This window comes from Hemiscyllium ocellatum, chromosome 8, assembly GCF_020745735.1.
Source record: "Hemiscyllium ocellatum isolate sHemOce1 chromosome 8, sHemOce1.pat.X.cur, whole genome shotgun sequence".
NCBI classification, from domain to species: domain Eukaryota; kingdom Metazoa; phylum Chordata; class Chondrichthyes; order Orectolobiformes; family Hemiscylliidae; genus Hemiscyllium; species Hemiscyllium ocellatum.
In genome coordinates this window covers 113472419-113500278 of record NC_083408.1, presented here as the reverse complement: position 1 = coordinate 113500278, position 27860 = coordinate 113472419, and the positions used below count along the sequence as shown (strand labels likewise).

The following is a 27860-nucleotide window of genomic DNA, read 5'->3' as shown; positions in this document are numbered from 1 at the left end:
AGTCATAGAAGAAGGCAGCAGCTGTGTGGTTTTGAAATTAAGTGGATGTAACTTTAATAAATGTCTTATTGGAACAGCATATTGTTATAGAGTTGGAGGCGTACAATAAAGTTAAGGGGGGGGGGCTTTGAGTTGTGAATAGTTGCTTAGTGTTCACGTTTGGAGATAAAAAGTAAATTAATGTTATTTTCTGAAAAAGCATGAAATTTGCTAGTTCTCTGTCCCTCCCAGTTTTAACAGATTACAAGCTTTTCTGGGAGTTTGGTTTAATTAACAGAGGAATTCGCATCTGTGTCATAACAGTTTGTGGTCTTGAGTCCGAGATTTGGACAGGTTGAGACAAATTCAGCAGGGATTTGGGAAGTTTGAACTGACTTGGGATACGAAAGACCCCAGCAGATTTAAAAATGTGCTGATTTTTGCCCTAATCGCGAAATAAAACTTGGGTGAGACAACTTGTAAAATTTTGGTTACTTGTGAGTGGTTAAATTAAAAGTGAGGGAAATGGCTCTTAACATTTCCAAGAGCTTCTGGGGTGTGAAGGTGGTTCTCAAATTTGCCAAGAAATTTAAAAAGACAGAAGAAGTGCACACATTTAGAATTAGCAAATAGATTAGAATTGGGTTTAACCTCAGATTAAAGGAAAACTGAAATTGTAATGGAGTTGGTCAAGCACTTTGGTGTATCAGAGAAACAGACAAGTGCAGTAGGGTTAAAAAAAACTTAAATTGCAATTGCAGCAAATGGAGTTAGAAAATTGAGAGAGGAAAAGAAGAGCCATGTTAGAGGAAAACGTGTGTGTGTGTGTGTGTGTGTGTGTGTGTGTGAAAGAGAGAGAAAGAGAAGAAAGAAAGAGAGAGAAAGAGAGAGAGAAAGACAGAAGGAAGAAAAAGAGAGAAGAAGGAGAGAGAGAGAGAAAGACAGAAGAAAGAAAAAGAGAGAAGAAGGAGAGAGAGAAAGAGAGAAGGGAGAAAAAGAGAGAAGAAGGAGAGAGGGAAAGAGAGAAGGAAGAAAAAGAGAAAAGGAGAGAGGGAAAGAGAGAAGGGAGAAAAAGAGAGAAGAAGGAGAGAGAGAAAGAGAGAAGAAAGAAAGAGAGATAAGAAGGAGAGAGATAAAGAGAGAAGAAAGAAAAAGAGAGAAGGAGAGAAAGAAAGAGAGAAGAAAGAAAAGGAGAGAAGAAGGAGAGAGAGAGAGAGAAGGAAGAAAAAGAGAGAAGGAGAGAGGGAAAGAGAGAAGGGAGAAAAAGAGAACAAAGAAAGAGAAAGGACAATGAAGGGGAAGGCAGGCTCTCAGCTGAGCAAAGAAAGAGAAAAGGAAGTGAAAGAGAAGGGGAGGGAAAATTTGAACTTCAGAAGTAGTGAATTAGTCAGCAAAGTCAACTTAACAGGATAGAGATGTAGGGAGAAGATAGTGACGTATCTAAAGACGTTAAAGCATTGCCACATTGTGATGAGAAAGATGTCAAAGCTTTCTTTATTTCATTTGAAAAATTGGCGAGGCAGCTGGATGGGCTGGAGAACATGTGGGTAATACCAGTTCAGACTGAGCTGGGTAGGCAGATCCAGAGTTATCTGTACTGCTGCCAGGTAAGGGGTGGAGAGATTATCCACATGTCAAACAGGCTATTTTAGGTGCTTATGAACTGGTACCAGAAGCAAACAGGCAACCGTTCAGAAACATAAAGAAAGAACCAGCTCAGTCTTACATTAAGTTTGAAAGAATTAAACATCATCATTTTGACAGATAGGTGCAGACCTAAAAAATAAATAGTTGTTAGTTAGTTATTCTATGTTGTGGTTCTGTTCGCCGAGCTGGGAATTTGTGTTGTAGACGTTTCGTCCCCTGTCTAGGTGACATCCTCAGTGCTTGGGAGCCTCCTGTGAAGCGCTTCTGTGATCTTTCCTCCGGCATTTGTAGTGGTTTGAATCTGCCGCTTCCGATTGTCAGTTCCAGCTGTCCGTTGCAGTGGTCGGTATATTGGGTCTAGGTCGATGTGCTTATTAATTGAATCTGTGAAGAGTGTACAAAATCCCATGCAAGGACTGCACAAAACACTACATAGGATAAACAGGAAGACAACTTACGATCCGCATCCATGAACACCAACTAGCCACAAAACGACACGACCAGCTATCCTTAGTAGCCACACATGCAGATGACAAACAACATGAATTCGACTGGGACAACACTGCTATTATAGGACAAGCCAAACAGAGAACAGCCAGGGAATTCCCAGAGGCATGGCACTCATCCACAGATTCAATCAATAAGCACATCGACCTGGACCCAATATACCGACCACTGCAGCGGACAGCTGGAACTGACAACCGGAAGCGGCAGATTCAAACCACTACAAATGCCAGAGGAAAGATCACAGAAGCGCTTCACAGGAGGCTCCCAAGCACTGAGGATGTCACCTAGACAGGGGACGAAACGTCTGCAACACAAATTCCCAGCTCGGCGAACAGAACCACAACAACAAGCACCCGAGCTACAAATCTTCTCACAAACTTAGTTATTCTATGTTATACTTTAAGAAATAAAGTTGTTAATTTTTACTTTAACTAGATTTTGACCTATCAAATTTTCACAGATTACTGCACAGGATAAATCTTTTCTATGTTGTTGGCTTTAAATAAGTCGGAGGGATTACCCCATGTCATAGAGTCATAGAGATGTACAGCATGGAAAGAGATCCTTCAGTCCAACCCGTCCACGCCGACCAGATATCCCAACCCAATCTAGTCCCACCTGCCAGCACCCGGCCCATATCCCTCCAAACCCTTCCTATTCATATACCCACCCAAATGCCTCTTAAATGTTGCAATTGTACCAGCCTCCATCGCTTCCTCTGGCAGCTCATTTCATACACATGCCACCCTCTCGTAATAGTTTGGGGCTCGTCATCGGGAATTGAGCTGGTTTAGATTGATTTGAATAGATATGGGGGTACAAAAAATCCCAATAGGTTTAAACATTTGCAGGTTCGTGTCCTAGATCTTTAAATAAAATGTAGGTGAGATAATTTGTTTAGTTTTGGCAACTTGTGGTTGATTACATTAAAAGTGAAAGAAATGGCTCTTAAAATTGCTAAAAAGATTCTGGGATATGAAGATGTTTCTCAAACTTGCCACGAAAGGTTATAAGGAAAGATAAAGGCCATTCTTTTAGAATTAGCAAATAAGTTAGTTTTGGGATTAACCAAAGACAAAGGTGAACCTGATATTGCCAGGGAGTTACTCACACACTTCGGTGTGTCAGAGAAACAGACAAGTGCAGTAGAGATGTAAAATCTTAAATTACAATTGAGGAAAGTGGAGTCAGAAGATAAACAAAGGGAGAGAGAAAGGGAGAGAGAGGAAAAGAGCGAGAGAGAGAGAGAAAGTTCTTAGCTGAGCAAAAAGAGAGAGAATTTGAACTTGAGAAGATGGTGAGAAAGATGTTGAAACCTTTTTTATTTCATTTGAAAAATTGTTGAGGCAAATGGAGTGGCCCAGGGATTCATGGATAATGGTAGTTGAGACTAAACTGGTAGGCAGAGCTACTGAGGGATTTGCTGCACTGTCAGACGAGGGGTCAAGAGATTATGAAGAGGTTAAACAGGTTATTTTAAGTGTTTATGAATTAGTACCAGAAGCATATAGACAAGCGGTTCAGAAACACTGAGAAGGAACCAGGTCAGACTTACGTTGAGTTCAAAAGAATTAAACATTGTCATTTTAATCGATGGGTGCGTGCTTTGAAAATAGATAGGACCTTTGAGGCACTGAGAGATTGTTTAAAACTCACTTCCAGAGATGGAAAGAATTCACATAGAGGAACAGAAAGTTCAGGCAGTGAGAAGGGCAGCAGAATTAGCAGTCAGAAGACAAGCTTTTGGCCAGAATATCATCCTGTGAGGTATAGAAGTTGGGAGAAGGGGAGATCCGACATTCCGAAAGAACGAGTAGAGAACATTGGTAATAATTTGCCACTTGTTAAAGAAGCCCAAGAGGGTGAAAAGGAGGTGTAAGGCTTCAAGTATTTTCACTGTAATGGAGTAGGACACAGAAAATTACAGTGCCCGTGGTTTCAGGAGGGCACTGGGAAAAAGGTGTTTCCACTGTGAGAAGGTGGGACACGTAAAGTCACAGAGCTGGTCATTAAAGAAAGGCACTGTGGGAAAAGATGTGGTAAAGAGGCTAAGCCGATGGCATTAATGAATGTAGTAAAGGACCCCAAGAAGAGCTGAGGAGCTGCAGGAGAGTGCACAGCCCAGGCAGGGGCTGGGTATGGAGTTAGTACCTGGTCTCTATAAAGAATTCGCCTCTGGGTAAAGTTTATTCAGGAAGAACAGGGGGAGAAGGTCAAGAAGTTACAATTGTGAGAGATACAGGATCTAACCAGTCATTGATAGCAAGGGATGAACGAATATCCTCTCTTTCTGATGTGTTACCCGGGAGTGTGGTAATTTGTGGGATAGATGGACTGACATTTAGCATTCCCCAATGGGAGATCAGGTTAGAATGCCAGCTCCAGACTGGGGAAGTTACAGTGGGAGTGACTGACAGAGTGTCAGTTCCAGGAATTCAGTTTGTTCTTGGGAATGATTTGGCAGGATCCAAGGTGGGAGTGACACCCCTTATTGTGGAGAAGCTCAAGGAAGACCAAGAAACTGAGGACTTAAAACAGAAATATCCTGGTATTTTCCCAGACTATGAAGTAGCCAGATCCCATGATCATAAACCATAGCACGAAGCAAAAAGTAAAGAGAAAGATGAAGGAATTGAGGTTCAGTTAGTGGACACCCGGTATAATGTAATGATGCAGGAAAAAAATGTATTTTTTGCCATTAGAGATGCCTTAAAGAAATCTACTCAGTTCACTCCCTTCGAGTTAAAATTTGGGCATGAAGTGAGAGGCCCTTTGAAATTAATTAAAGAAAAATTGACAGGATCAAACTCGGAGATCTCACACTTACGTTATGTATCAGAGGTGAGGGAGACACTAAATCGAGTAGGTGAGTTAATTAAACAGTACCTAAAGAGGGCACAGTGTAGAACGAAGCAGGTGGCAGATAAAAGCTCTGAGACTCGGGCGTTTTTCCAAGAGAATGACGTGTTAGTCCTGTTACCAGTGATAGGAGATCCCTTCAAAACCAGGTTTAGTGGTCCCTATCAAATTGAGAAAAAGTTGAGTCGGGTGAACTATCTAGTAAAGATGCCAGATAGAAAAAAATGTATCCGATATGTCATGTGAACATGTTGAAACTGTACTACATTAGAGAGAAAGAACTAGAGAAACAGATGTTAGTTACTACCCCGCAGAGTGAGGAATCCAGTCCAGATGATGTAGATATTGATGTGCCTCAAAATAGATTTAAAAATGAAGAAGACCTTGAGGAGTGGGATAGGTTAGAAAGCTGTCTGTCTCAGGAGCACAGAACACAGTTGAAAGATTTGTTACTGCTGTATAAGGACATTTGTAAGAATCAGATGGGGAGGACTAATGCTATTGCACATGAAATAGATGTCATGAATACTGCTCTGATAAAACAACACCCCTATCGGCTTAATCCTCTCAAAGCCAGACAGGTCCAGATGGAGGTGGAGGTCATGCTCAACCTGGACATCATCAAACCGAGCCAGAGCGAGTGGGGTTCACCGATCGTCTTAGTTCCCAAACCAGATGGGACTCAGCGATTACTGAAGGTCAACACCATTACAAAATCTGAGAGGAATTGAGTTCCGGAGTCCTGGGGTCATGTTGCAGTTGTATAAGACTCTGGTGCGGCCTCATCTGGAGTATTGTGTGCAGCTTTGGTCGCCATACTATAGGAAGGATGTGGAGGCACTGGAAGGGGTGCAGAGGAGGTTTACCAGGATGTTGCCTGGTATGGTAGGAAGATCGTATGAGGAAAGGCTGAGGCACTTGGGGCTGTTTTCATTGGAGAAAAGAAGGTTTAGGGGTGACTTGATAGAGGTGTACAAGATGATTAGGGATTTAGATGGGGTTGACGATGAGAACCTTTTTCCACGTATGGAGTCAAATATTATGAGGGGGCATAGCTTTAAATTAAGGGGAGGTAGGTATAGGACAGATGTTAGGGGTAGATTCTTTACTCAGCGAGTTGTGAGTTCATGGAATGCCCTGCCAGTAACAGTGGTGGACTCTCCCTCTTTATGGGCATTTAAACGGGCATTGGATAGGCATATGGAGGAAAGTGGGCTAGAGTAGGTTAGGTGGGCTTGGATCGGCGCAACATCGAGGGCCGAAGAGCCTGTACTGCGCTATATTTTTCTATGTTCTATATTCTATGTTCTATGTCCTATAAAATCAGACTCATGCTCAATTCCTAGTTTGGAGGACTGTATTGAGAAAGTCAGACAAGCCAGTTACATCACCAAGTTGGACTTACTGCGTGGTTACTGGCAGGTACCTTTATCAGAGACGGTGAAATAAATTTCTGTGTTTGTAACCCCAAATAGGCTCTATCAGTTTAAAGTGATGCCCTTTAGACTCATGAACAGAATTGTGGCTGGATTAAGGAACTGTGCAGTCTATTTGGGTGATGTAGTGATCTTTAGTAAGTCCTGGGAAGATCACATAGTACACTTGGCAGAGCTGTTTGAAAGACTAGAAGAAGCAAACTTGGTAATAAACTTACATAAAACGGAATTTGCAAAAGCAAACGTAACATTCTTGAGACATAACACCGGTCATGGAAGGGTGACCTCATGGAACTCAAAGACAAAGGCCATTGAGGAATTTCCATGATCAGCCTTGAAGAAAGAGGGGCTTCGATTCTTGGGACTCAGAGGATTCTATCAGAAGTTTGTTCCAAATGTCAGCAGGGTAGTGGCACCGTTAACCGATTTGGTGAAGAGGAACACAACGTTTCGGTGTACAGAACCAGGCCAGGAGGCATTCGACCATTAGAAATCGATATTAACCACCAAACCAGTTTTAGCTACTCCAAACTTTATAAAACCTTTTAAAGTCGCCGTCAATGCCAGTGACATAGGAGTTGGAGCTGTACCCCTGCAGGAAAATGAGGATGGGATTGAACCGTCAGTTGGTTACTTTTCGAAGATCAACATCCACCAGAGGAAATAGTGCCCGATTGAAAAGGAACAATTGCGTTCGGTACTGGCCTTACAGCGTTTTAATGTGCATGTCACAAACAATGTGTCAGAGATGGTTGTATACACGGATCTTTCTTAGAACGCTTTAAAGACAAGAATGAGACTATTTCATTGGAGTCTTATGTTACAACTTTTAATTTAAAAATTGTACATATTGCGGGTCGTAAGAATGTCATTGCAAATGTGTTATCGCGGATTTAACAGATAGAAATTTGTCTTTATTTAATGTTATGTATTTACACTTATGTGGGAAGAAATTAAGGTGAACTTATATTAAAGTTATCAGTATGTTAGGGTAATGTGTTTAAAAAGTAGAGAAAAAAATGAAGCCATCTTTTCATTATGATGGTTCATTTTTTCTTAATGGGGAGGTGTTATGAAGATATGGGTGTAGAGTAAAAGCTAGCAGTGACAGCACCAAGTGTTCTCAATAAGCACAATGTAACGTGTACCCCAGCTACTGGGGTAGCTAGTTGCCTGGAAATGACAAACAGATTTGAATTAGGCCAATCAGTTTAAATTATACCCCCAAAATTACCAAACACTAATCCATCTGAATTGAGTATATTGACAATCTTAAAATCGAATGACACAGTCCGATGCCTTGGGGTATAAGACTGGGCAAAATTGAACAGTTGAGAGGAGAACTGCCAAGCTACCAGAATGTAAAGACTGCATGAAAAATACGTCTCTTAAAGGTACCCTTATCGATCAATAGCCTGTAAAAGAGAACCCCAAGAAGAAGAAAAGAAGATAGGAATACAGAGAAAACTGAAAACTGCATGGTTTGGAGACAAAATGTTTTATTTTGTAAATCTTAATCGGGACTTTTATCAAACCAGTATGACAGAAAGGAAAGTAAAAGGTAGGTTAGAGGAAGGAGTTCTAAATAATTGTTCGTTAGTTATTATCTGTTATACATTAAGAAATAAAGTTGTTAATTTTTATTTTAAATAGTTCTTGACCTCACAAATTTTCACAGATTATTGCAAGGGATAAATCTTTTCTGTTTTGTTGGTTTTTAAATAAGCAGAAGGGTTTCCCCTGTGTCATAACACTTATCAAATGGAGAAAAAAAATGTTGAGTCAGGTAAACTGTCTGATAAAGATGCCAGATGGAAAAAATTGTGTTGGGTATGTCATGTAAATCTGTGAAAACCTTACTATGGTAGAGACAGGGAACTGGAGAAACAGGTATTAGTTACTGCCCCACAGTGTGAGGAATTAAATTCAAATGTCAAGGAGTTTGATGTGTCTCAAAATATGTTAAATAATGAGGGTCCTTGAGGAGTGGGATAGATTCGTGAGCTATCTGTCTCAGGAGCAAAGAAACATGCTGAAAGGTTTGTTGCAGCATTATGAGGACCTGTGCAGGAATGAGTTGGGGAATACTAATACTATTGCGCATGAGGTAGAAGTTGGGAATGCTGTTCCAATAAAACAATATCCCCAACAGACTTAGTCCTCTCAAAGCCACAAAGGTCCAGAAAAAAGTGGATGTGATGCTTAACGAAGATATCATCGAACCAGGTCAGAGTGAGTGGAGTTCGCCAATTGTATTAGTTTCCAAACCTGACAGGACACAACAATTGCACGTGGACTATCAGAAGGTCAACTGTGTAACAAAATTGGACTCCTATCCAATCCCAAGATTGGAGGCATACATAGAGAAAGTTGGACAAGCCACTTAAACCACAAAGTTGGATTTACTGTGTGGTTATTGACAGGTACCTTTATCAGAGAAAGTGAAAGACCTTTTCTGCATTTGTAATCCCAAATGAGCTATATTAGTTTAAAGTGATGCCCTTTGGAATGGAGAACGCCGCATCCACATTCTAAAGGCTCATGAACAGAGTTGTGGCTGCGTTAACTGACTGTGCAGTCTACCTAGATGATGTCGTGATATTTAGCGAGTCATGGAAAGATCACATGGTCCACTTGGCAGAGCTCTTTGAACGGATTACGAGAAGCAAAATGGGTAATAAACGTAAAGAAAACAGAACTTGCAAAGGCAGAGATGATGTCCTTGGGACATGACATTGGTCATGGAAGATGGACCCCACGGAATGCCAAGCCGAATGTCATCGAGGAATTTCCATGACCATCCTCGAAGACAGAGGTGTCTCGATTTTTGGGACTATGTGGATTCTATCAGAAGTTTGGGGTAGTGGCACCGCTAACTGATTTACAAAAGAAGAACACACAATTTTGGTGGGCAGAACAATGCCAGGAGGCTTTTGAGATTTTAAAAGCAGTATTAACTATCTCAACAGTTTTAGTTCCACCACATTTTTTGAAACCCTTCAAAATTGCAATCAATACAAGCAATAAAGGAGTTGAAGCTATACTGATACAGGATGGCGATGATGGATTGGAATGGCCAATTGGCTACTTTTCAAATAAGATCAACACCCACCAGAGAAAATACTTTTACCATTGGAAAAGAGTTACTGAGTTTGTTCCTGTCCTTACAATATTTTATTGTTTTATAATTTCATATTTTTTTTTGATTTACAACATTTTATTGTTTATGTGACGAACAATGTGTCAGAGACAGTTGTGCACACCGACCATAATCCTCTTATGTTTTTGGAATGACTTAGACAAAAATATGAGACAATTTAATTGGAGTCTTATGTGTCTGACTTTTAATTTGCAAGTTGTACATGTTGCAGGTTGTAAAACTGTGATAGCAGATGTGTTGTCATGGATTTAAAGGCTAAAGTAAAGAGGAAGAAGGCGGCTTATGCTAGGATGAGACGTGACGGCTCAGTTAGGGCGCTTGAGGGTTACAAGGTAGAAAGGAAAGACCGAAAGAGAGAGCTAAGAAGAGCCAGGAGGAGACATGAGAAGTTGTTGGCAGATGGGCATCAAGGAAAGCCCTAAGGCCTTCTATAGGTATATCAGGAATAAAAGAATGACTAGAGTAAGATTAGGACCAATCAAGGACAGTAGTAGGAAGTTGTACGTGGCGTCCATGCAGATAGGAGAAGCACTAAATGAATATTATTCGTTGGTATTCACACTGAAAAAAGACAATGTTTTCGAGGAGAATACTGAGATGCAGGTTACTAGACAAGATGGGATTCTGGATCAGTGGTGCTGGAAGAGCACAGCAGTTCAGGCAGCATCCGAGGAGCAGTGAAAATGATGTTTTGGGCAAAAGCCCTTCATCAGGAATAAAGGCAGAGAGCCTGAAGGGTGGAGAGATAAGCTAGAGGAGGGTGGGGGTGGGGAGAGAGTAGCATAGAGTACAATGGGTGAGTGGGGGAGAGGATGAAGGTGATAGGTCGAGGGCAGGGGGAGGGTTGAGTGGATAGGTGGGAAAGAAGATAGGCAGGTAGGACAAGTCATGGGGACAGTTCTGAGCTGGAAAGATGGGATTGAGGTTCACAAGAAGGAGGTGTTAGCAATTCTGAAAAGTGTGAAAATAGTTAAGCCCCTGGGCTGGATGGGATTTATCCAAGGATTCTCTGGGAAGCTAGGAAAGAGATTGTCGAACCTTAGGCTTGGATCTTTATGTCATCATTGTTTACAGGAATAGTGCCAGAAGACTGGAGGATTGCAAATGTTGTCCCTTGTTCAAGAAGGGGAGTAGAGACAACCCTTGTAGACCAGTGAGCCTTATTTCGGTTGTGGGTAAAGAGTTGGAAAAGGTTATAAGAGATGGGATTTATAATCTTCTAGAAAGGAATAGGTTGATGAGGGATAGTCAACACGGCATTGTGAAGGGTATGTCGTACCTCACAAACCTTATTGAGAAGGTGACCAAACAGGTGGATGAGGGTTGATGTGCTGTATATGGATTTCAGTAAGGCATTTGATAAGGTTCCCCACAGTAGGCTATTGCACAAAATATGGAGGCACGGGATTGAGGGTGATTTAGTGGTTTGGATCAGAAATTGGCCAGCTGAAAGAAGACAGAGGGTGGTGATTGATGGGAGATGTTCGTCCTGGAGTTCAGTTACTAGATGGTGTACCGCAAGGATCCATTTTGGGTCCACTGCCATTCGTCATTTTTATAAATGACCTGAAAGAGGGTTTAGAAGGATAGGTGAGTAAATTTGTGGATGACACTAAGGTTGATGGGATTGTAGACAGTGCTGAAGGATATTGCAGGTTACAGAGAGACATAGATAAGGGGGATACATGCAGCAAGTACTTTACACAGAGGGTGGTAGTTGTCTGGAATGTTTTGCTAGCAGAGGTAATAGAGGCAGACACAGTAGATTCATTTCAGATGCATCTGGACAGATGCATGAGTAGGTGGGGAGCAGAGGGATACAGATCCTTAGGAATTGGATGACAGGTTTAGACAATAGATTTGGATCGGCTCAGGATTGGAGGACAGTAGGGCCTGTTCCTGGGCTGTAAATTTTCTTTGTTCCTTTTTCTTTTTAAGCTGCAGAGTTGGGCTGAGAGGTGGCAAATGGAGTTTAATGCGGAAAAGTGTGAGGATTACAGAGGGACAGAGATAAGCTGCAGAGTTGGGCTGAGAGGTGGCAAATGGAGTTTAATGTGGGAAAGTGGGAGGTGATTCACTTTGGAAGGAGGAACAGAAATGCAGAGTACTGGGCTAGTGTTAAGATTATTGGTAGTGTAGATGAGCAGAGAGATCTCAGTGTCCATATACATAAATCCCTGAAAGTTGCCATCCACGTTGATAGGGTTGTTAAGAAGGCATACGGTGTGTTAGCTTTTCTTGGTAGAGGGATTGAGTTTTGGAACCATGAGGTCATGTTGCAGCCTATACAAAACTCTGATGTGGCTGCACTTGGAGTATTGTGGGGAGTTCTGGTCATTGTACTCTTGGAAGGACGTGGAAAGGGGTTAGAGGAGATTTGCACAGCAGGTCAGGCAGCATCCAAGGAACAGGAAATTCGACGTTTCGGGCCAGAGCCCTTCATCAGGAATTTCCTGTTCCTTGGATGCTGCCTGACCTGCCGTGCTTTAACCAGCAACACTTTCAGCTCTGATCTCCAGCATCTGCAGACCTCACTTTTTACTTAGAGGAGATTTACCAGGATGTTGCCTGGTATGGAGGGAAGATCTTATGAGGAAAGGCTGAGGGACTTGAGGCTGTTCTTGTTAGAGAGAGCAAGGTTGCTTAATGACTTAATTGAGACATACAGGAAGTCCTGGGGTTACAAACGTCCTGTACGTATGAACAAACCTCAACTTCTCATTTATAAAAATTAGTTTAGAAAATCTGACTTACCTGCAATGTTTCATCCTAACGAATGGGTAGACTAACCCACTTACCCATATCTGTTCCAACTTACACATAAAGTTAGCTAATGAACAGCGGAAAAAATGGAAGCCTGGGGAGTTCCGGTATAAGATAATCAGAGGGTTAGATAGGGTGGACAGTGAGAGCCTTTTTCCTCAGATGGAGATGGCGAGCATGAGGGGACATAGCTTTAAATTGAGAGATGATCGATAGAGAACAGAGGTATTTTCTTTACTTAGAGAGTAGTAAGGCCATGGAATGCTCTGCTTTCAACAGTACTAGACTCGTCAACTTTAAAGGCTATTAAATGGTCATTGGATAGACATATGGAGAAAAGTAGAATTATGTAGGATAGATAGGCTACACATTGGTTCCACAAGTCAGCGCAACATTGACGGCTGAAGGGCCTATATTACACTGTAATGTTCTATGTTTTATAAGATTGGACAGATTCCAATGTAATATATATGTGTGTGCAGAAATTAATATGAACTTAGATTAATGACCTATGTATTTCATTGTAATGGGATTAAGAATTGGAAAACAATTGGGCAGCACAGTGGCACAGTGGTTAGCACTGCTGCCTCACAGCGCCAGAGATCCGGGTTCAATTCCCGCCTCAGGTGACTGACTGTGTGGAGTTTGCACGTTCTCCCCGTGTCTGCGCGGGTTTCCTTCGGGTGCTCCGGTTTCCTCCCACAGTCCAAAGATGTGCGAGTCAGGTGAATTGGCCATGCTAAATTGCCCGTAGTGTTAGGTAAGGGGTAAATGTATGGGTGGGTTGCGGGTCGGTGTGGACATGTTGGGCCGAAGGGCCTGTTTCCACACTGTAAATAATATCATCTAATCTAAAACCTTTTCATTCTGATGGTTCATTTTTTTCTTAAAGAGGGAGGTGTTATAAAGTTGAAGGCATGTACTATACCTTTAAGAGAGAGTGAATGTTGTTGTGAACTGAGAGATTACGACCACCTGTCTATATGACTATATGACTATGTCCCAGAATGCACCGAAAAATTGAAAATATGTAACATTTGGCTGTGAAATGGATACCTGTGTTAATTTCTGTTTTGACAACATTTTGAATTTAACCAATCAGTTAAAACTATGCCCCAGGATGATAAAACCCAATCGCGTTTGAATCTATTGTTTTGCCAACACTGAACTGATGAGATGATCTGATTTCGGGGACATAAAAATAGGGGCATTTTGAAAATTGAAGATAGAGCAACTGCCATCAAGAGAGAGAGCCAAGAAATTAGGAAACACTTTTTCTCAAAAAAGGTACCTTGTCATATGAAACATATTCACAGTAAAAGGAAAGATGATGACCCAGGGAGATCATCAGCTGGAAGAAGAAAGACGCAGAAGACATCAGTGGCTGTGGTTTTGAAATTAAGTTGATGTAATTTTAATAAGTGTTTTACAGGAACAGTGCACTGTTATGGAGTTGGAGGCGGGTAATAAGCAGTAAAGAGAAATGGGGGGGGTGCTTAGAGTTATGAATAGCTGTTGTTTAATGTTCACTTTTAGAGTTACAGAATAAATTGATGTTATTTTCTTTAAAAAGTGGAATTTGGGAGTTCCCTGTCATTCATATTTTTAACAGATTACTGGGTGAAGTGAACTTTTCTGGGTGTTTGGTTTATTTAGCAGAAGGGTTAACCGTTGTGTCATAACACAAGCTCAATTCATTGATTCCAAGAAAATGCTGGAATCTTTTATCATTATAAATTCCAATTAACTTTCAAGACATGAATCCAGTTTCCTCCCACAGTTTGGCGATGTGCAGATTAGGGTAGATTGACCATGCAAAATTGTTCATTGTATCCAGGGATGTGCAGGTTAGAGGGAGGATTTAGCCATGGGGAATGCAGGGATATAGGGATAGGGTGGGTCTGGGTGGGACGTTCTTTTGAGAGTCGTTGTGGACTCAGTAGGCCAAACGGCCTGGATCCACCTTGTAGGAATTCCACAAAAGAAATAGCAGACTATGGGATAACAAGACCTGGTGTGTGGGTTTAGAGTAAAGACATGGGAGAGCTCAGGCACCAAAGTTACTGAACTCGATATTCAGTCCAGAAGACTGCAGGGGATTTGTTTTCCAGTTGGCATTGAACTTCACTGGAGCACTGCAGCAAACCTGAGACAGAGATATTGGTCAGGGAACGGGGGAAGGGTGTTAAAGTGGCAGGCAACTGGAAGCTCAGGATCTTTTTTGCAGACAGAGCGTGGATGTTCCATGAGGCGGTCTCCCAGTCGACACTTTGCCTGCCCAATGCAGAGGAAACCACATCGTGAGCAGTGAATGCAGTAGAGTAGATGATGTGAAGTCAAAAAAATGTGCTACTGGAAAAGCACAGCCAGTCAGGCAGTATCTGAGGAGCAGGAGAGTTGACATTGAGAGCATAAGCTCTTCATCAGGAATGTAACATCTGTTCCTTGGATGCTGCCTGACCAGAAGTGTTTTTCCAGCACCACCTTTTTTGACTCTGATCTCCAACATCTGCAGGCCTCCCTTTCTCCTCGATGGTGTGGAGGGCAGGTAAAGTGCTGCTTCACCTGGAAGGTGTATTTGGGCCCTTGGGTACTAAGGAGGGGGGAGGTAAATGGCCATGGGATTCAGAATGAGCTGGCCAATTGGCTATATAATTAGCTTAATAACAGGAGACAGAAAGTAATGGTGGAGTGTTGCTTTTCGGACTGGAGGCCTGTGACTAGCGTTGTTCCACAGGGATTGGTCTGGGTCCTCTTTTGTTTGTCGTTTATATAAATGATTTGCATGAGAATATAGGAGGCATGGTTAGTACTTTTCCAGTTGTCACCAAAATTGGTGGCAGTGTGGACAGTGAGGAAGGTTTTCTAAGATTACAAAGGGGTCATAATTAAATGGGTCAATGGGCTGAAATATGGCGGATGGAGTTCAATCTGAATAGATGCGAGGCATTGCATTTTGGTAAAACAAACAAAGGTGGGGCTGATACTAATAATGGTACTAATAATGGGTAGTGTTGTAGAACAGAGGGACTTAGTGGGACAGCTACATAATTCGTTGAAGTTTCCTCGTATATAGACAGGGTGGGTAGAGAGTTGAGCTGGAAAAAGCACAGCAGGTCTAGCAGCATCAGAGGAGGAAGGGAGTCAATGTTTCAGGTTGGAATGTCTCATGAGGATCATCGCAGAGAGACAGTTTGATTAAAAGGGCAGTTAGCATGCTTGCCTTAGTTACTCAGTCCGTTGAGTGCTGGAGTTGGGGCGTCATGTTGAGGTTGTATAAGATGTTGATGAGGCCTCTTCTGGAATACTGTGTCTAGTTCTGGTCGCCCAGTTATAGGAAGGATAGTATTAAGCTGAGGAGGGTTCAGAAGAGATTTCCCAGGGTGTGGCTGGGTATGGAAGGTTTATAGACTATAAACAATAGACAATAGGTGCAGGAGTAGGCCATTCTGCCCTTCAAGCCTGCACCACCATTCAATATGATCATGGCTGATCATCCTTAATCAGTATCCTGTTCTTGCCTTATCTCCATAACCCTTGATTCCACTATCCTTGAGAGCTCTATCCAACTCTTTCTTAAACGAATCCAGAGACTGGGCCTCCACTGCCCTCAGAGCATTCCACACAGCCATCACTCTCTGGGTGAAGAAGTTTCTCCTCATCTCTGTCCTAAATGGTCTACCCCATATTTTTAAGCTGTGTCCTCTGGCTCGGGACTCACCCATCAGCGGAAACATGTTTCCTGCCTCCAGAGTGTCCAATCCTTTAACAATCTTATATGTCTCCATCAGATCCCCTCTCAGTTTGAGTTATAAGAAAGGCTAGAGAGCTCGCGACTATTTTCATTGAAGGGTAGGAATTTCAGAGGCGATCTGATCAAAGTTTATAAAATAATGAGAGATATAGATCGAGGTAATGCTAGTTGTCTTTTCCCTCGGATGGGGTTTTTGAAGACTAGGGAGTACATTTTTCAGGTGAGAAGCGAGAGATTTAAAACAGCATTAGAGGAAGATGTTTACACAGAGTGTGCTATGTCTGTGGAATGAACTACCTGAGGACATTTGATGGATGCATGAATCAGAAAAGTTTGGAGGGATATGGGCCAGGTGTAGGCAGGGGATACTAGTTCAGTTTAGGGTCATGGACTGGTTCAGCATGGACTGGTTGGACCAAGGGTTTGTTTCTGTGCTGTATGACTCTACAATTCTCTGACTCTATGGCAGATGTTACACCTTTGGCGATTGTAGAGGAAGAAGGCATGGGATCGTGGGGGAGAAGGGGGGGGGGGGTGTAGTGCTGCCGGATGTTGGGAATGAAGGAGCAGTGGGCCAGGGTATCCCATAGGGAATGGTCCCTGTGGAAGGCAGACAAAGGAGGGGAGTGGGATAGGTGTCTGGTGGTGGCATCTTGCTGGAAGTGACAGAAATGGCGGCTAATGATCCCCTAGATGTGGATGTTGGTGGGATGGTAGGTAAGGACAATGGGAACACTATCACTGTTGTAGGAGGGAAGAAAGGGGGTGAAGGTGAATTGTGAAAGATATGATCTGAGGGTCATATCAACAACAGCACTGGAGACCCCTTGATCGAGGAAGAAGGTGGACATCTCAGAGTCTCCCTGGTCAGAGTTGGCAACATCAGAATAGATGCCATGGAAACAGAGGAACTGGGAGAATGGAATAGAGTCTTTCCAAGAAGCAGGGTGTGAGGATGTGTAGTCATGGTAACTGTGGGAGCTGGTGGGTTTATAATGCATGTTGTTGGGCATTCTATCCCCAGAAATGGAAACAGAGAAGTCGAGGAAGGGAAGGGAGGAGTCAGAGATGGACCAAGTTAAGGTGAGAGCGGGTTGGAACTTGGAAGGGAAATTGATAAACTTTTCCAATTCCAGACGAGAGAGATAGGCAGTTGTCAATATACGAGAAAACATTGCAGGTGGGGCCTGGAATAGGATTGGGATCAAGGAATGCTCCACGTCCCCCACAAAGAGACAGGTATAACTAGGGCCCATGCGGGCCCCCATGGCCACCTCTCTGCGCTGGAGGGAGTGAGAGGAATGAAAAGAGAAGTTGTTGAGGGTGAGGATGGGGTCAGCCGGGTGATGGAGGGTGCTGTTCAGGCCTTTACTCCAGGAAGAAATGAAGAGCCCTGAGACCATCCTGGTGGGGGATGGGTGTGGAAAGGGATTGTACCTCCAAGGGAAAGGGGAGGTAACTGGAGCCCATAAACTGGACGTTCCAAAACTGGAGTAAAGCATCAGAGGAATCACAGATGTGAGTGGGCAGAGATTGGGCTGGGGGAGAAAACACAGAGTCTATTCTGGGAGAGCTGAGGTCTGTGGGGCAGGAGCAGGCAGGTACAATGGGTCTGCCCTGTCAGTTCTGTTTGGGAGTTTTAGGATGAGATTGAAGTGGGGTTGGGAGACTACCAGCTGAGTTGGGGGGAGATCACCAGAGGGAATGAGATTAGTGACCATAACTGACACAATAGCCTGGTGTTCAAAGGTGGGCTCATGGTCCAGGGGAGAAAGGAGGCCCTCTGCCAACAGCAACACCACCCTTATCAGCAACTTTCTTTGACTTCTCTCCATAGATGCTGCCAGACCTGCTGAGTTTTTCCAGCAATTTCTGTTTTTGTTTTTGATTTCAAGCATCTGCATTCTTTTGGTCTTTTTACAGAGTGGTGGATGTTGTCTGTGTGGACATCAGCAAGGAGTTCAACAAGGTATCATGTGGCAGACTGGTCAGCAAGGTTAGATCGCATGGAATACAGGGAGAACTAGCCAATTAGGTACAAAGTTGGTTGAATGATAGAAGGCAGAGGGTGGTGAGGGTGGGTTGTTTTTCAGTCTCGAGTCCTGTGACCAGCAGTGTGCTGAAAGGATCTGGCCTGGGTCCATTACTTTCCATCTTACATAAATGCTTTGCATGTGATTATATGGTATGGTGAGTAAGTTTGCAGATGACACCAAAATTGGAGGTGCAGTGGACAGCAGGCAGGTTACCTCAGATTATAACAGGACCAATGGGCAGGAGTGGCAGATGTAGTTTAATTTAGATAAAGGTATGGTGTGTTTTGGTAAGGGAAATCAAGGCAGAACTGATTAACTTAATGATAAGGCTTCTGGGGAGTGCTGGTTCATAGTTCTTTGAAAGTGGAGTCACAGGTGGATAGGTTGGTGTAGAAGGTTTTGGGTACACATGCCTTCATTGATCGGAGCGTTGAGTATTGGAGTTGAGAGGTCATGTTGCAGCTGTACATTGGTTAGGCCACTTTCAGAATACTCTGTTTAATTCTGGTCTCCCTACTATAGGGAAGATGTTGCGAATTTGAAAGCATTTGTAAAAGATTTACAAGGATGTTGCCTGGACTGGAGGGTTTGAGTGATATGGAGAACTGGATAGGATGGGGCTATTTTCCCTGGAATGTCAGAGACTGAGGAGTGAAACTATGGCATTTTATAAAATCATGAGGGACATAGATAGAGTCAATAGGCAAGGTATTGTTTTACAGAGTAGGAGCATTGAAAACTAGAGGGCACAGGCTTAAGGTGAGAGCGAAAACATTGACAAGCGTGTATGGAGTGAGCTGCCAGAGGAAGTGGTGGAGGCTGGTCCTATTACAACATTTAAAAGGCATCTGGTTGTGTACATGAATAGGAAGGGTTTAGAGGGATATGGGCCAAATGCTGGTCAATGTGACTAGATCAGTTTAGGGTATCCGATCAGTATGGGTGAATTGGAACAAAGGGTATATTCTGAGCTGTATAACTCTATGACCCTATGACCCTATGATTCTACATGGTGGAAGTGTTGCCCCTGTGCCGTTGCAGTCAGTCCCTGTGATCTTGAAGGGGCTATGAGACATTAGGGCAGCACACTGGCTCAGTGGTAAGCACTGCTGCTTCATAGCACCAAGGACTTGGGTTACACCACGTTCCTCCAACAGCCCAAAGGTAAGCAGGTTGGAGAGGACTGGTCATGCTAAATTGTCCTTAGTGTCCAGGGATATGCAGGTGAGGTGGGTTAGCCATGGGACATGCAGCATTATAGGGATGGTGTGGGTCTGGGTTGGTTGCTGTTCGGAGAGTCAGTGTGGACTTAATGGGCCAAATGGCCTGCTCCCACACTGTAGGGAATCTATAATTCCAAGTCAAAATATTCTGCATGGTTGAAAATGATGCTGTTCCTGTGCCCCTTGGCCATGTTTATTAGAGGCATTGTCCCATTTCACATCCGTGCCGTCTCTAGCCTGAGGGCTGGATGCTGCCACTGACAGTCACTTCCTTTTTTCACTGAAGGGGAAGTGCTTTGTACAAACTCCGCACAAAACAACAGCTCGTGAAGAGCCAGCAGTGAGAGTGTGTGGAGCTACAGGAGAGATTCCTGTTTCAGGAGCCTCTCTCCCCCTGGGGGAGACAGCACTCCCTCTCAGTCTCCTCGCCTCTGTCTGGCCTCAGCAGCTCTTTCACACACCCTGGAGTCTCTCACTCGGTAAGTGTCCGCTCATCTCTCCCTGATTGCTGTCCATTGTCCTGGCTTCCAGTTCCATGGGACCCCTCAGCCAGATTCCCAACACCTGGATCCATGAGTACAAGATCCTGTATGACGTAAATTCGGGGAGCATCAAGGATGTTGCCAGGGTTGGAGGGTTTGAACTATAGGGAAAAGTTGAGTAGGCTGAGACTGTTTTCACTGGGGTGTTGGAGGCTGAGGGGTGACCTCACAGAAGTTTACAAAATAATGAGGGGCATGGATAGGATAAATAGGCAAAGTCTCTTCCAGAGTTGGGGCGGCACGGTGGCACAGTGGTTAGCACTGTTGCCTCACAGTGCCAGAGACCTGGGTTCAGTTCCCGCCTCAAGTGACTGACTGTGGGGCGTTTGCACATTCTCCCCGTGTCTGCGTGGGTGTGCTCCGGTTTCCTCCCACAATCCAAAAACTGTGCAGGTCAGGTGAATTGGCCATGCTAAATTGCCCCTAGTGTTAGCTGAAGGGGTAAATGTAGGGGAATGGGTCTGGGTGGGTTACACTTTGGCGGGTCGGTGTAGGCTTGTTGGGCCAAAGATTACACTGTAAGTAATCTAATTTTAGGATGAGAGGGGAAAAATATAAAAAAGACTGAAGGGGCAATGTTTTCACACAGAGTGCGTGTCTGGATTGAGCTGCCAGAGGAAGTGGAGGAGGCTGGAACTATTCCAACATTTAAAAGGCATCTGAATGTATTATGAATAGGAAGGATTTAGATGGTTATGAGCTAAATATTGGAATATGGGACTAGGTTAATTGAGAATATTTGGTTGGCATGCAGAAAATGGACCGAAGGGTCTGTTTCTGTGCTGTTTATTTCTATGACTCGGTAAGTTGATGAAAGTGGTAGTTTAGCCCAGACAGGGTGAGGAAGACAGAGACTAACTGAAGAAGTTGGGAATATGTACTGACAGAGTAACTGCCGCTGGGCCTGGACTGACATTGTCCACAATGAGCTGGGGACGTTCTGCAGATGTGGAGACTATTGGGGGAGGCCGGGCTGAGGGAAATCCCATTGGTTGGCTGTTGCTCTCAGTTTGGAATCAGGTTATTTCAGAGAAGGAGATTTTCTATGATCAGCAGGAGGTTTCCTTGCATGTGTTTTGAACATTGTTTTTGAGTGATTTAAATGCTTTGTGAATTCTTAAACCAATTTGTAAGGTCTGACTTAATTCTATCTGCTAACGTATAGCTTATAATTTCCTGTCAACTGGAATCTGCCTGTGAAGTCAGGCTTAACTGGGAGTGATGAGTTTCAAATGTAGGGGTTATCAGGGTAAATCTTCTCTATGTTTGACTGTTGCAGAACAAGTTTATTTTTAATTCATTCAGGGGACGTGGATGTCACTTGCTGGGTCAGCATTTATTGTTCATTCCTAATTACCCAGAGACCAGTTAAGATTCAACCACATTGCGGTGGGTCTGGAGTCACTTGCAGGCCAGACCAGGTCAGGATAGCAGATTTCCCTCCCCGAAGGCCATTGGTGACTACAGTGGGTTTTTCCAAAAATCAATGATGAATTCAGGGTCATCTTCAGAGTTGGTTGGGATCAATTCCAGGTCTGAATGACTATCTCCCTGTTGCACACTCTCCCTGTGTCTGCGTTATTTTCCTCTGGGTGCTCTGGTTTCCTCCCACAGTCTGCTGATGTTCAGGTTAGAGGGATTGGCCATGTTAAATTGCACACTGTGTCCAGGGATGTTCAGGTCAGTTGGGTTAGCTTTGGGAAATGCAGGGTTACAGTGGGGGGGGGGGGGTCAGTCTGGGTGCGACACCCTTCAGAGAGTCAACAAGGGCTTGTTGGGTGGAATGGCCAGGTTCCACATTGTAGGGATTCTATGGAGCTCTTCATTCCAGATGTTATTAAATTCTGATTTCACCATTTGCCATGGTGAGATTCAAATCTGTGTTCCCGGAATATTGGCCAGAGTTTCTGGACGTTGAGGGGAAGAACAATGTTACTTCATTTTGTTTGTAAATTACAGAGATTTCTTGTCAGAAAGGCTAACTGGTCTCTGTCTCTTTTCCCTCAGACAGTGCCCCAATGATTGTCCACACAGCTCCCAACCAGTCCCTGGTAACGGCTCCTAATCTCAGCGCAGTCAACAGCTCCAATGGCTCACTCGCTTGCCCCGAAGGTAATTTCTGGGAGTGGATGTACACCTTTCAGCCGATTTACATCATGGTGGTGTGTGTCACTGGCGTTGTGGGGAACTGCTTTGTCCTGATCGTCCTGTGTTTACAGAAAGAACGCTGCACGAGGCCAGAGGTCTACCTGGGGAGTCTGGCTGGGGCTGACCTGCTCCTATTGGCTGGCCTCCCCTTCTGGGCTGTTAACATTGCCCTCCACTACGAATGGCCCTTTGGAGATTTCCTGTGTCGTTACGTCAACGCAGTGATCTATATGAACTTTTACAGCAGTGTCTACTTCCTGGTGATGGTCAGCATTGACCGCTACCTGGCTCTGGTGAAAGTCCTTCATTACAGCAGAATACGGACACTCTCATGTGTCAAGATCAACTGCTTCATCATCTGGATGTTCGGCTTGCTGATGAGTAGTCCCATCATCATATTCCGAAGAGTGATCTATGTGGAAGGTTTGAACATCTCTGCCTGCTTACTTGATTACCCTAATAAGTATTGGGTTCTGAAGATGGACATTCTGATGGTTGCCATTGGTTTCCTGATCCCTGCGTTCATCCTCAGTTTCTGCACATTTCAGATCCTGAAGGTCCTGAGAAACAACCAAATGCAGCGCTTCAAGCAAGTGCGAAGGGAAAGCAAGGCAGCCATCTTGGTGCTCGCTGTCCTTTTGGCCTTTGTCATTTGCTGGCTGCCTTTTCAACTGCTGCGGTTCCTCAGGATCTTTGTGTTTTCAAACATCCTGCAGGGCTGCTCATTAGAAAGAGCGGTTAGTAACAGCAATCAGATTGCGAGCTTCCTGGCCTGCACCAACAGCTGCATTAACCCCATGCTCTATGTCCTTGTGGGAAAGCAGTTCAGGAAGAAAGCACGGGAGGTGTGGGTCCGAACTGTGATCAGGAAGAGAGCTGAAACAAAATCTCAGTGACTCCCTGAAGACCCACGACACATTGCCCACACACAAAGAGCTGATTCTCTCGTGAATGAGGTGGATGGCACTAACACCTCTGACCTGACAATATTTCTTGTGATACGTGGCATTAGTCTAGTTAGCAGCTGGCATGATGAGAAAATGAATCCAATCTCTGTATAATGTAAAGGAATGTAATAAAATGTCCTGACCCCAAGCCTGTCCCTGATCTCTTTGTAGACAGCTGCTTTCACCCAGGGAATGGGAGGGAGATATTGTGATACCATGTAGCGCCTATCGGTTGGGATGAAAACTCAGCAATGTCTTTGTGTGTCCATACGATGACTCCTGGTCCTTAGTTCCCCTGGTACTGTGTATCAAAAGAGGATAAGTTTGAAGATGCTTGTCTCACCGCCAGAACACTTTACTGGCCTGCACCTCTTTGCTGCCTTGGCTGACATGAGAATATCAACCCTTTGGAACTGAGATGTGGAGGAATTTCTTCAGCCAGAGGGTGGAACTCATTGCCACAGAGGGCTTTGGAGACCAAGTCATTGAGTGTATTTACGACAGGGACAGATATGTTCTCGATTAGTGAGGGGATCAAGGCTTCTGGGGAACAGGAGGGGAATAGGGTTGAGAAACATGTAAGACTTTTGGATGTAGGTTTGCTCACTGAGCTGCAAGGTTCTTTTCCAGACATTTTGTTACCTTACTAGGTAACATTTTCAGTGGGTCTCATGTGAAGCAATGGTGAAAATTCCTGCTTTCTATTTTTATGTTTGGGTTTCTTTGGGTTGGGTGATGTCATTTCCTGTGGTGATGTTATTTTCTGTGGTGAAGTCATTTCCTGTTCCTTTTCTCAGGGGAAGGTAGATGGCGTTATTTACAAAATACCGTGCAAGGACTGTAACAAACACTACATTGGACAAACAGGCAGAAAAGTAGCCATCATGATACATGAACACCAACTAGCCACAAAAAGACATGACTCACTCTCACTAGTATCCTCACATACGGATGAGGAAGGACACCAGTTCGACTGGGACAACACATCCATCCCAGGTCAAGCCAAAACAAAGACATGCATGAGAATTCCTAGTAACATGGCATTCCAACCGGACCTCTATCAACAAACACGTTGAGTTAGACCCCATCTACCACCACCCGAGAAAAGGAACAGGAAGCAACTTCACCACAGAAAATAACATCACCACAGGAAATGACATCACCAACCCAAAGGAGCTCAAACATATAAAGAGAAAGCAGGAATTTTCACCATTGCTTCACATGAGAACCATTGAAGATATTACCTAGTAAGGTAACAAAATGTCTGGAAATGAACCTTGCAGCTCAGCGAGCAAGCCTACATCCAAAACCTTAACCTGAGCTATAAATCTTCTCAAAACTAACATGTCAGACTATAAAGTTAAAAATAACACTACACCAGATTATAGTCCAACAGGTTTAATTGGAGGCACTAGCTTTCAGAGCACTGCTCCTTCATCAGCTTAAACTGCAAAGTGAAACTCTAAGAAATAGGAGTAGAATTAGGCCATTCAGCCCATTGAATCTGCTCCCTGATTTGATCATGGCTGATATGTCTGGCCAAATATACCTCCTTCCATCACTGCTGGGCCATGTGCTTACAAAGATGTGTAATCCAATGGCAACATCCAAATTCAATTAATTGATTCCAGAAAAATGCTGGCAATTCTTCCAGATGGTGGATTACTTTTTATCATCATCATCCAATTAACTTTCAAGACACGAATGAGCAACCCAACTGAATGAATCTTTGAATCAGGACGAGGCCATTCAGCCCCTCAAATCAGTTCCATCATTCAATCTGGTAATGGCGGTTCCATGCCCTAACTCCATCTATCTACCTTTGCTCCTTATCCCGTAATCCCTCAACCAGAATCCACACACAGGCTGCTCTCTCATGGACTCTAGCCACACATATCATCCCCTTCCCCAGCCAACATACACTGTACCCTTGTATGAAAGCTGAATGGATGGGTTCAGTAAGGCCCCACACTGGGAAATCTTCATCGGAATTGAAACCCCATGCTCCAACAGTATCTCCTTTTCTTCATTTAGTTCATCTCTCTCTGTAAACCTCCACTGGAGGAAGATCAGTTCTTCAAAGGAATATCTTTCAGGGTGAGCTTCGCTGGATGAAGACGCTGCCTTGAATGTGAACTGTGTAGGAATGCCAGGTCTGAATGAGTTAACATACCTAAAGACATCATAGTGTCCCCTAACAAGGCCTTGGCCAAGCATGCTGCATGAAGAAATCGGGGTTGAAGTAGAGCAGCCTGAGGGAGGCCACATCACGGTTATTAAAATTGTGAATGAGCAGGTGAAAGCTAATTTCCAGAGGGTGTTAATTAACTAAGCTTCTCAATGAAGAAAATAAATTAACAATTTCTTTTCGCAAAGGAACTTGTTAAGACACTGAGGTATCTGCAGAGAGTTGGGGTCTGGTCACCAAGTCCCCATCAATTATACCCCAACCTTTACATCTCTGTCATTTATACCGTGACCCTTACGTCTCTGTCATTTATGCCAAGACCTTTATGTGTCTATCATTTATACCGAGACCTTTATGTCGCTATCATTTATGGCATGACTTTTACGTCTCTGTCATTTCTACCATGACCTTCACATTTCTATTGTTACTACCATTAACTTTATGTCTCTGTCATTTATGTCCCGATCTTAACGTCTCTGTTCGTTCATGCGACCTTTATGTCTCTGTTAGTTAAACCCTGACCTTTACGTCTCTGTCATTTATACCGTGACCCTTACATCTCTGTCATTTGTACCGTGACCGTTACCTCTCGGTCATTCATACCGTGACCTTTATACTCTGTGTTTCTGTCATTTATATCCTGACCTTTCCATTTCTGTTATGTAAACTGTGACCTTTCCGTCTCTGTTATTTAAACTGTCACCTTTATGTCTCTGCCATTTTAACTGTGACCTTTATGTCTCTGTCATTTATACCATGGTCTTTAAGTCTCTGTCAGTTATACTGTGACTTTTATGTCTCTGTTCTGGATGTAGGTTTGCTCGCTGAACTGAAAGGTTTACTTCCAGACGTTTCGTCACCATACTAGTTAACATCTTCAGTGGACCTCCGGGCGAAGCACTGTTCATGATTCCTGCTTTCTATTTATATGTTTGGGTTTCTTTGGATTGGTGATGTAATTTCCTGTGGTGATGCCATATCCTGTGGTGAGGTCACTTCCTGTTCTTTTTTTTCAGGGGGTGATAGATGGGGTCTAACTCAATGTGTTTGTTGCTAGAATTCTGGTTGGAATGCGTACTTCTAGGAATTGTCATGTGTGTTTCTGTTTGGCTTCTCCTGGGATGGATGTGTTGTCCCAGTCGAAGTGGTGTCCTTCCTCATCTGTATGTAAGGATGAGAGAGAGAGGGTCACGTTGTTTTGCGGCTAGTTGGTGTTCATGTATCCTGGTGGCTAGTTTTCTACCTGTTTATCCGATGTAGTGTTTGTTACAGTTCTTGCACACTATTTTGTAAATGACATTAGTTTTGCTCATAGTCTGTACAGAGTCTTTCAAGTTCCTCAGCTGCTGTTTCAGTGTGTTGGTGGGTTTGTGCCAATGGTCAAGTGTGTGATAAGGCATAGGTCCACTTGCTTGATGATACTGTCCTTGCTGATGAAGTTAGTGATGTTTGGTGTGTCTTATCACACACTTCACCTTCAACAACCTCCAGCAGCTAATGAACTTGAAAGACTCAGGTCATTTATACTGTGACCTTTACGTCTCTGTCATTCATACCGTGACCTTTACGTCTCTGTCAGTTATCCCGTGACCTTTACGGCACTGACATTTATACTGTGACCTTTACGTCTCTGTCAGTTATTCCGTGACCTTTGCGTCTCTGTCATTTATACCGCGACTTTTACCACTCTGTCATTTTAACCCCGACCTTTATATCTTAGTCATTTATACCGTGACCTTTATGTCTCTGACCTTTTTGATTCCCTTTGGCAGTGGGAGGAGTAGCAGGCGGCTTGAATATGAGGAGTTGGAGAACTGAATGAGTGAGAAGAAAGTGAGATGGGCACCAAAATGATTTGAAGCAGCTGCCCAGAGACCAGTATCCCATTCCTAAATGATGTTGTATTTACCTGATTTAGAGGAGCCCGTGTTGGACTGTGGTGGGCAAAGTCAACCTTTGTTGTAGATTTTGTGTTTTATGATGTTATAATCCACAGCCATCTGCTGAAGGAGCAGCACTCCGAAAGCTAGTGCTTCCAAATAAACCTGCTGGACTATATCCTGGTGATGTGCAATTTTTAACATTGTACACCCCAGTCCACCACATGTACAGGCACACACATACACTAACACATACACATCACACAGACACACACACACAGACACACACACACACACACTAACACTAATACTAACACACCACACACACAGACACACACGCACACACATTAACCCACATACACCACATACACACAGACACAGACACACACACATACACATTAACACTAACACTAACACACCACATATACAGACACACGCACACACATTAACCCACATACACCACGTACACACAGACACAGACACACACACATACACATACACAGAGAGAGAAATGCAAACAAACAACAAGCCACTGACAGAAACAGGACTACACACAGCAACAGAGCACACAGGCAATGACAGAGCCCACACACTGGAACAAAAGTGCATGCCTGAAGGTAGAGTTCACACACACTGGCAGCAATCACTCCCGGTGGGGCTGGTGGGGGTAGGGGTGGGGGTTGGGGTTGGTGGGGCAAAGTCCGCTTTCGAAGGTAAATCCACACACAAAACCAAGTGCACACACATGGACAAAGTCTACTCACAGAGCCAGACGCCAATCCTGGAGGCAC

General features: G+C 43.7%; 1 protein-coding gene across 3 annotated transcripts in view; it reads left to right on the top strand.

The window, feature by feature from the left end:
* Nucleotides 1–23149, top strand: part of LOC132818435 (B2 bradykinin receptor-like) — a 29166-nt gene extending 6017 nt beyond the window's left edge. For all 3 annotated transcript variants that reach the window (XM_060829487.1, XM_060829486.1, XM_060829485.1), the window contains exon 3: nt 21914–23149. In XM_060829487.1, coding sequence (XP_060685470.1) covers nt 21914–22950 — 1037 coding nt within the window. In that variant the 3' untranslated portion in view covers nt 22951–23149. The remainder of the gene's footprint in view (nt 1–21913) is intronic.
* The last annotated feature ends 4711 nt before the right edge of the window (nt 23150–27860 follow it).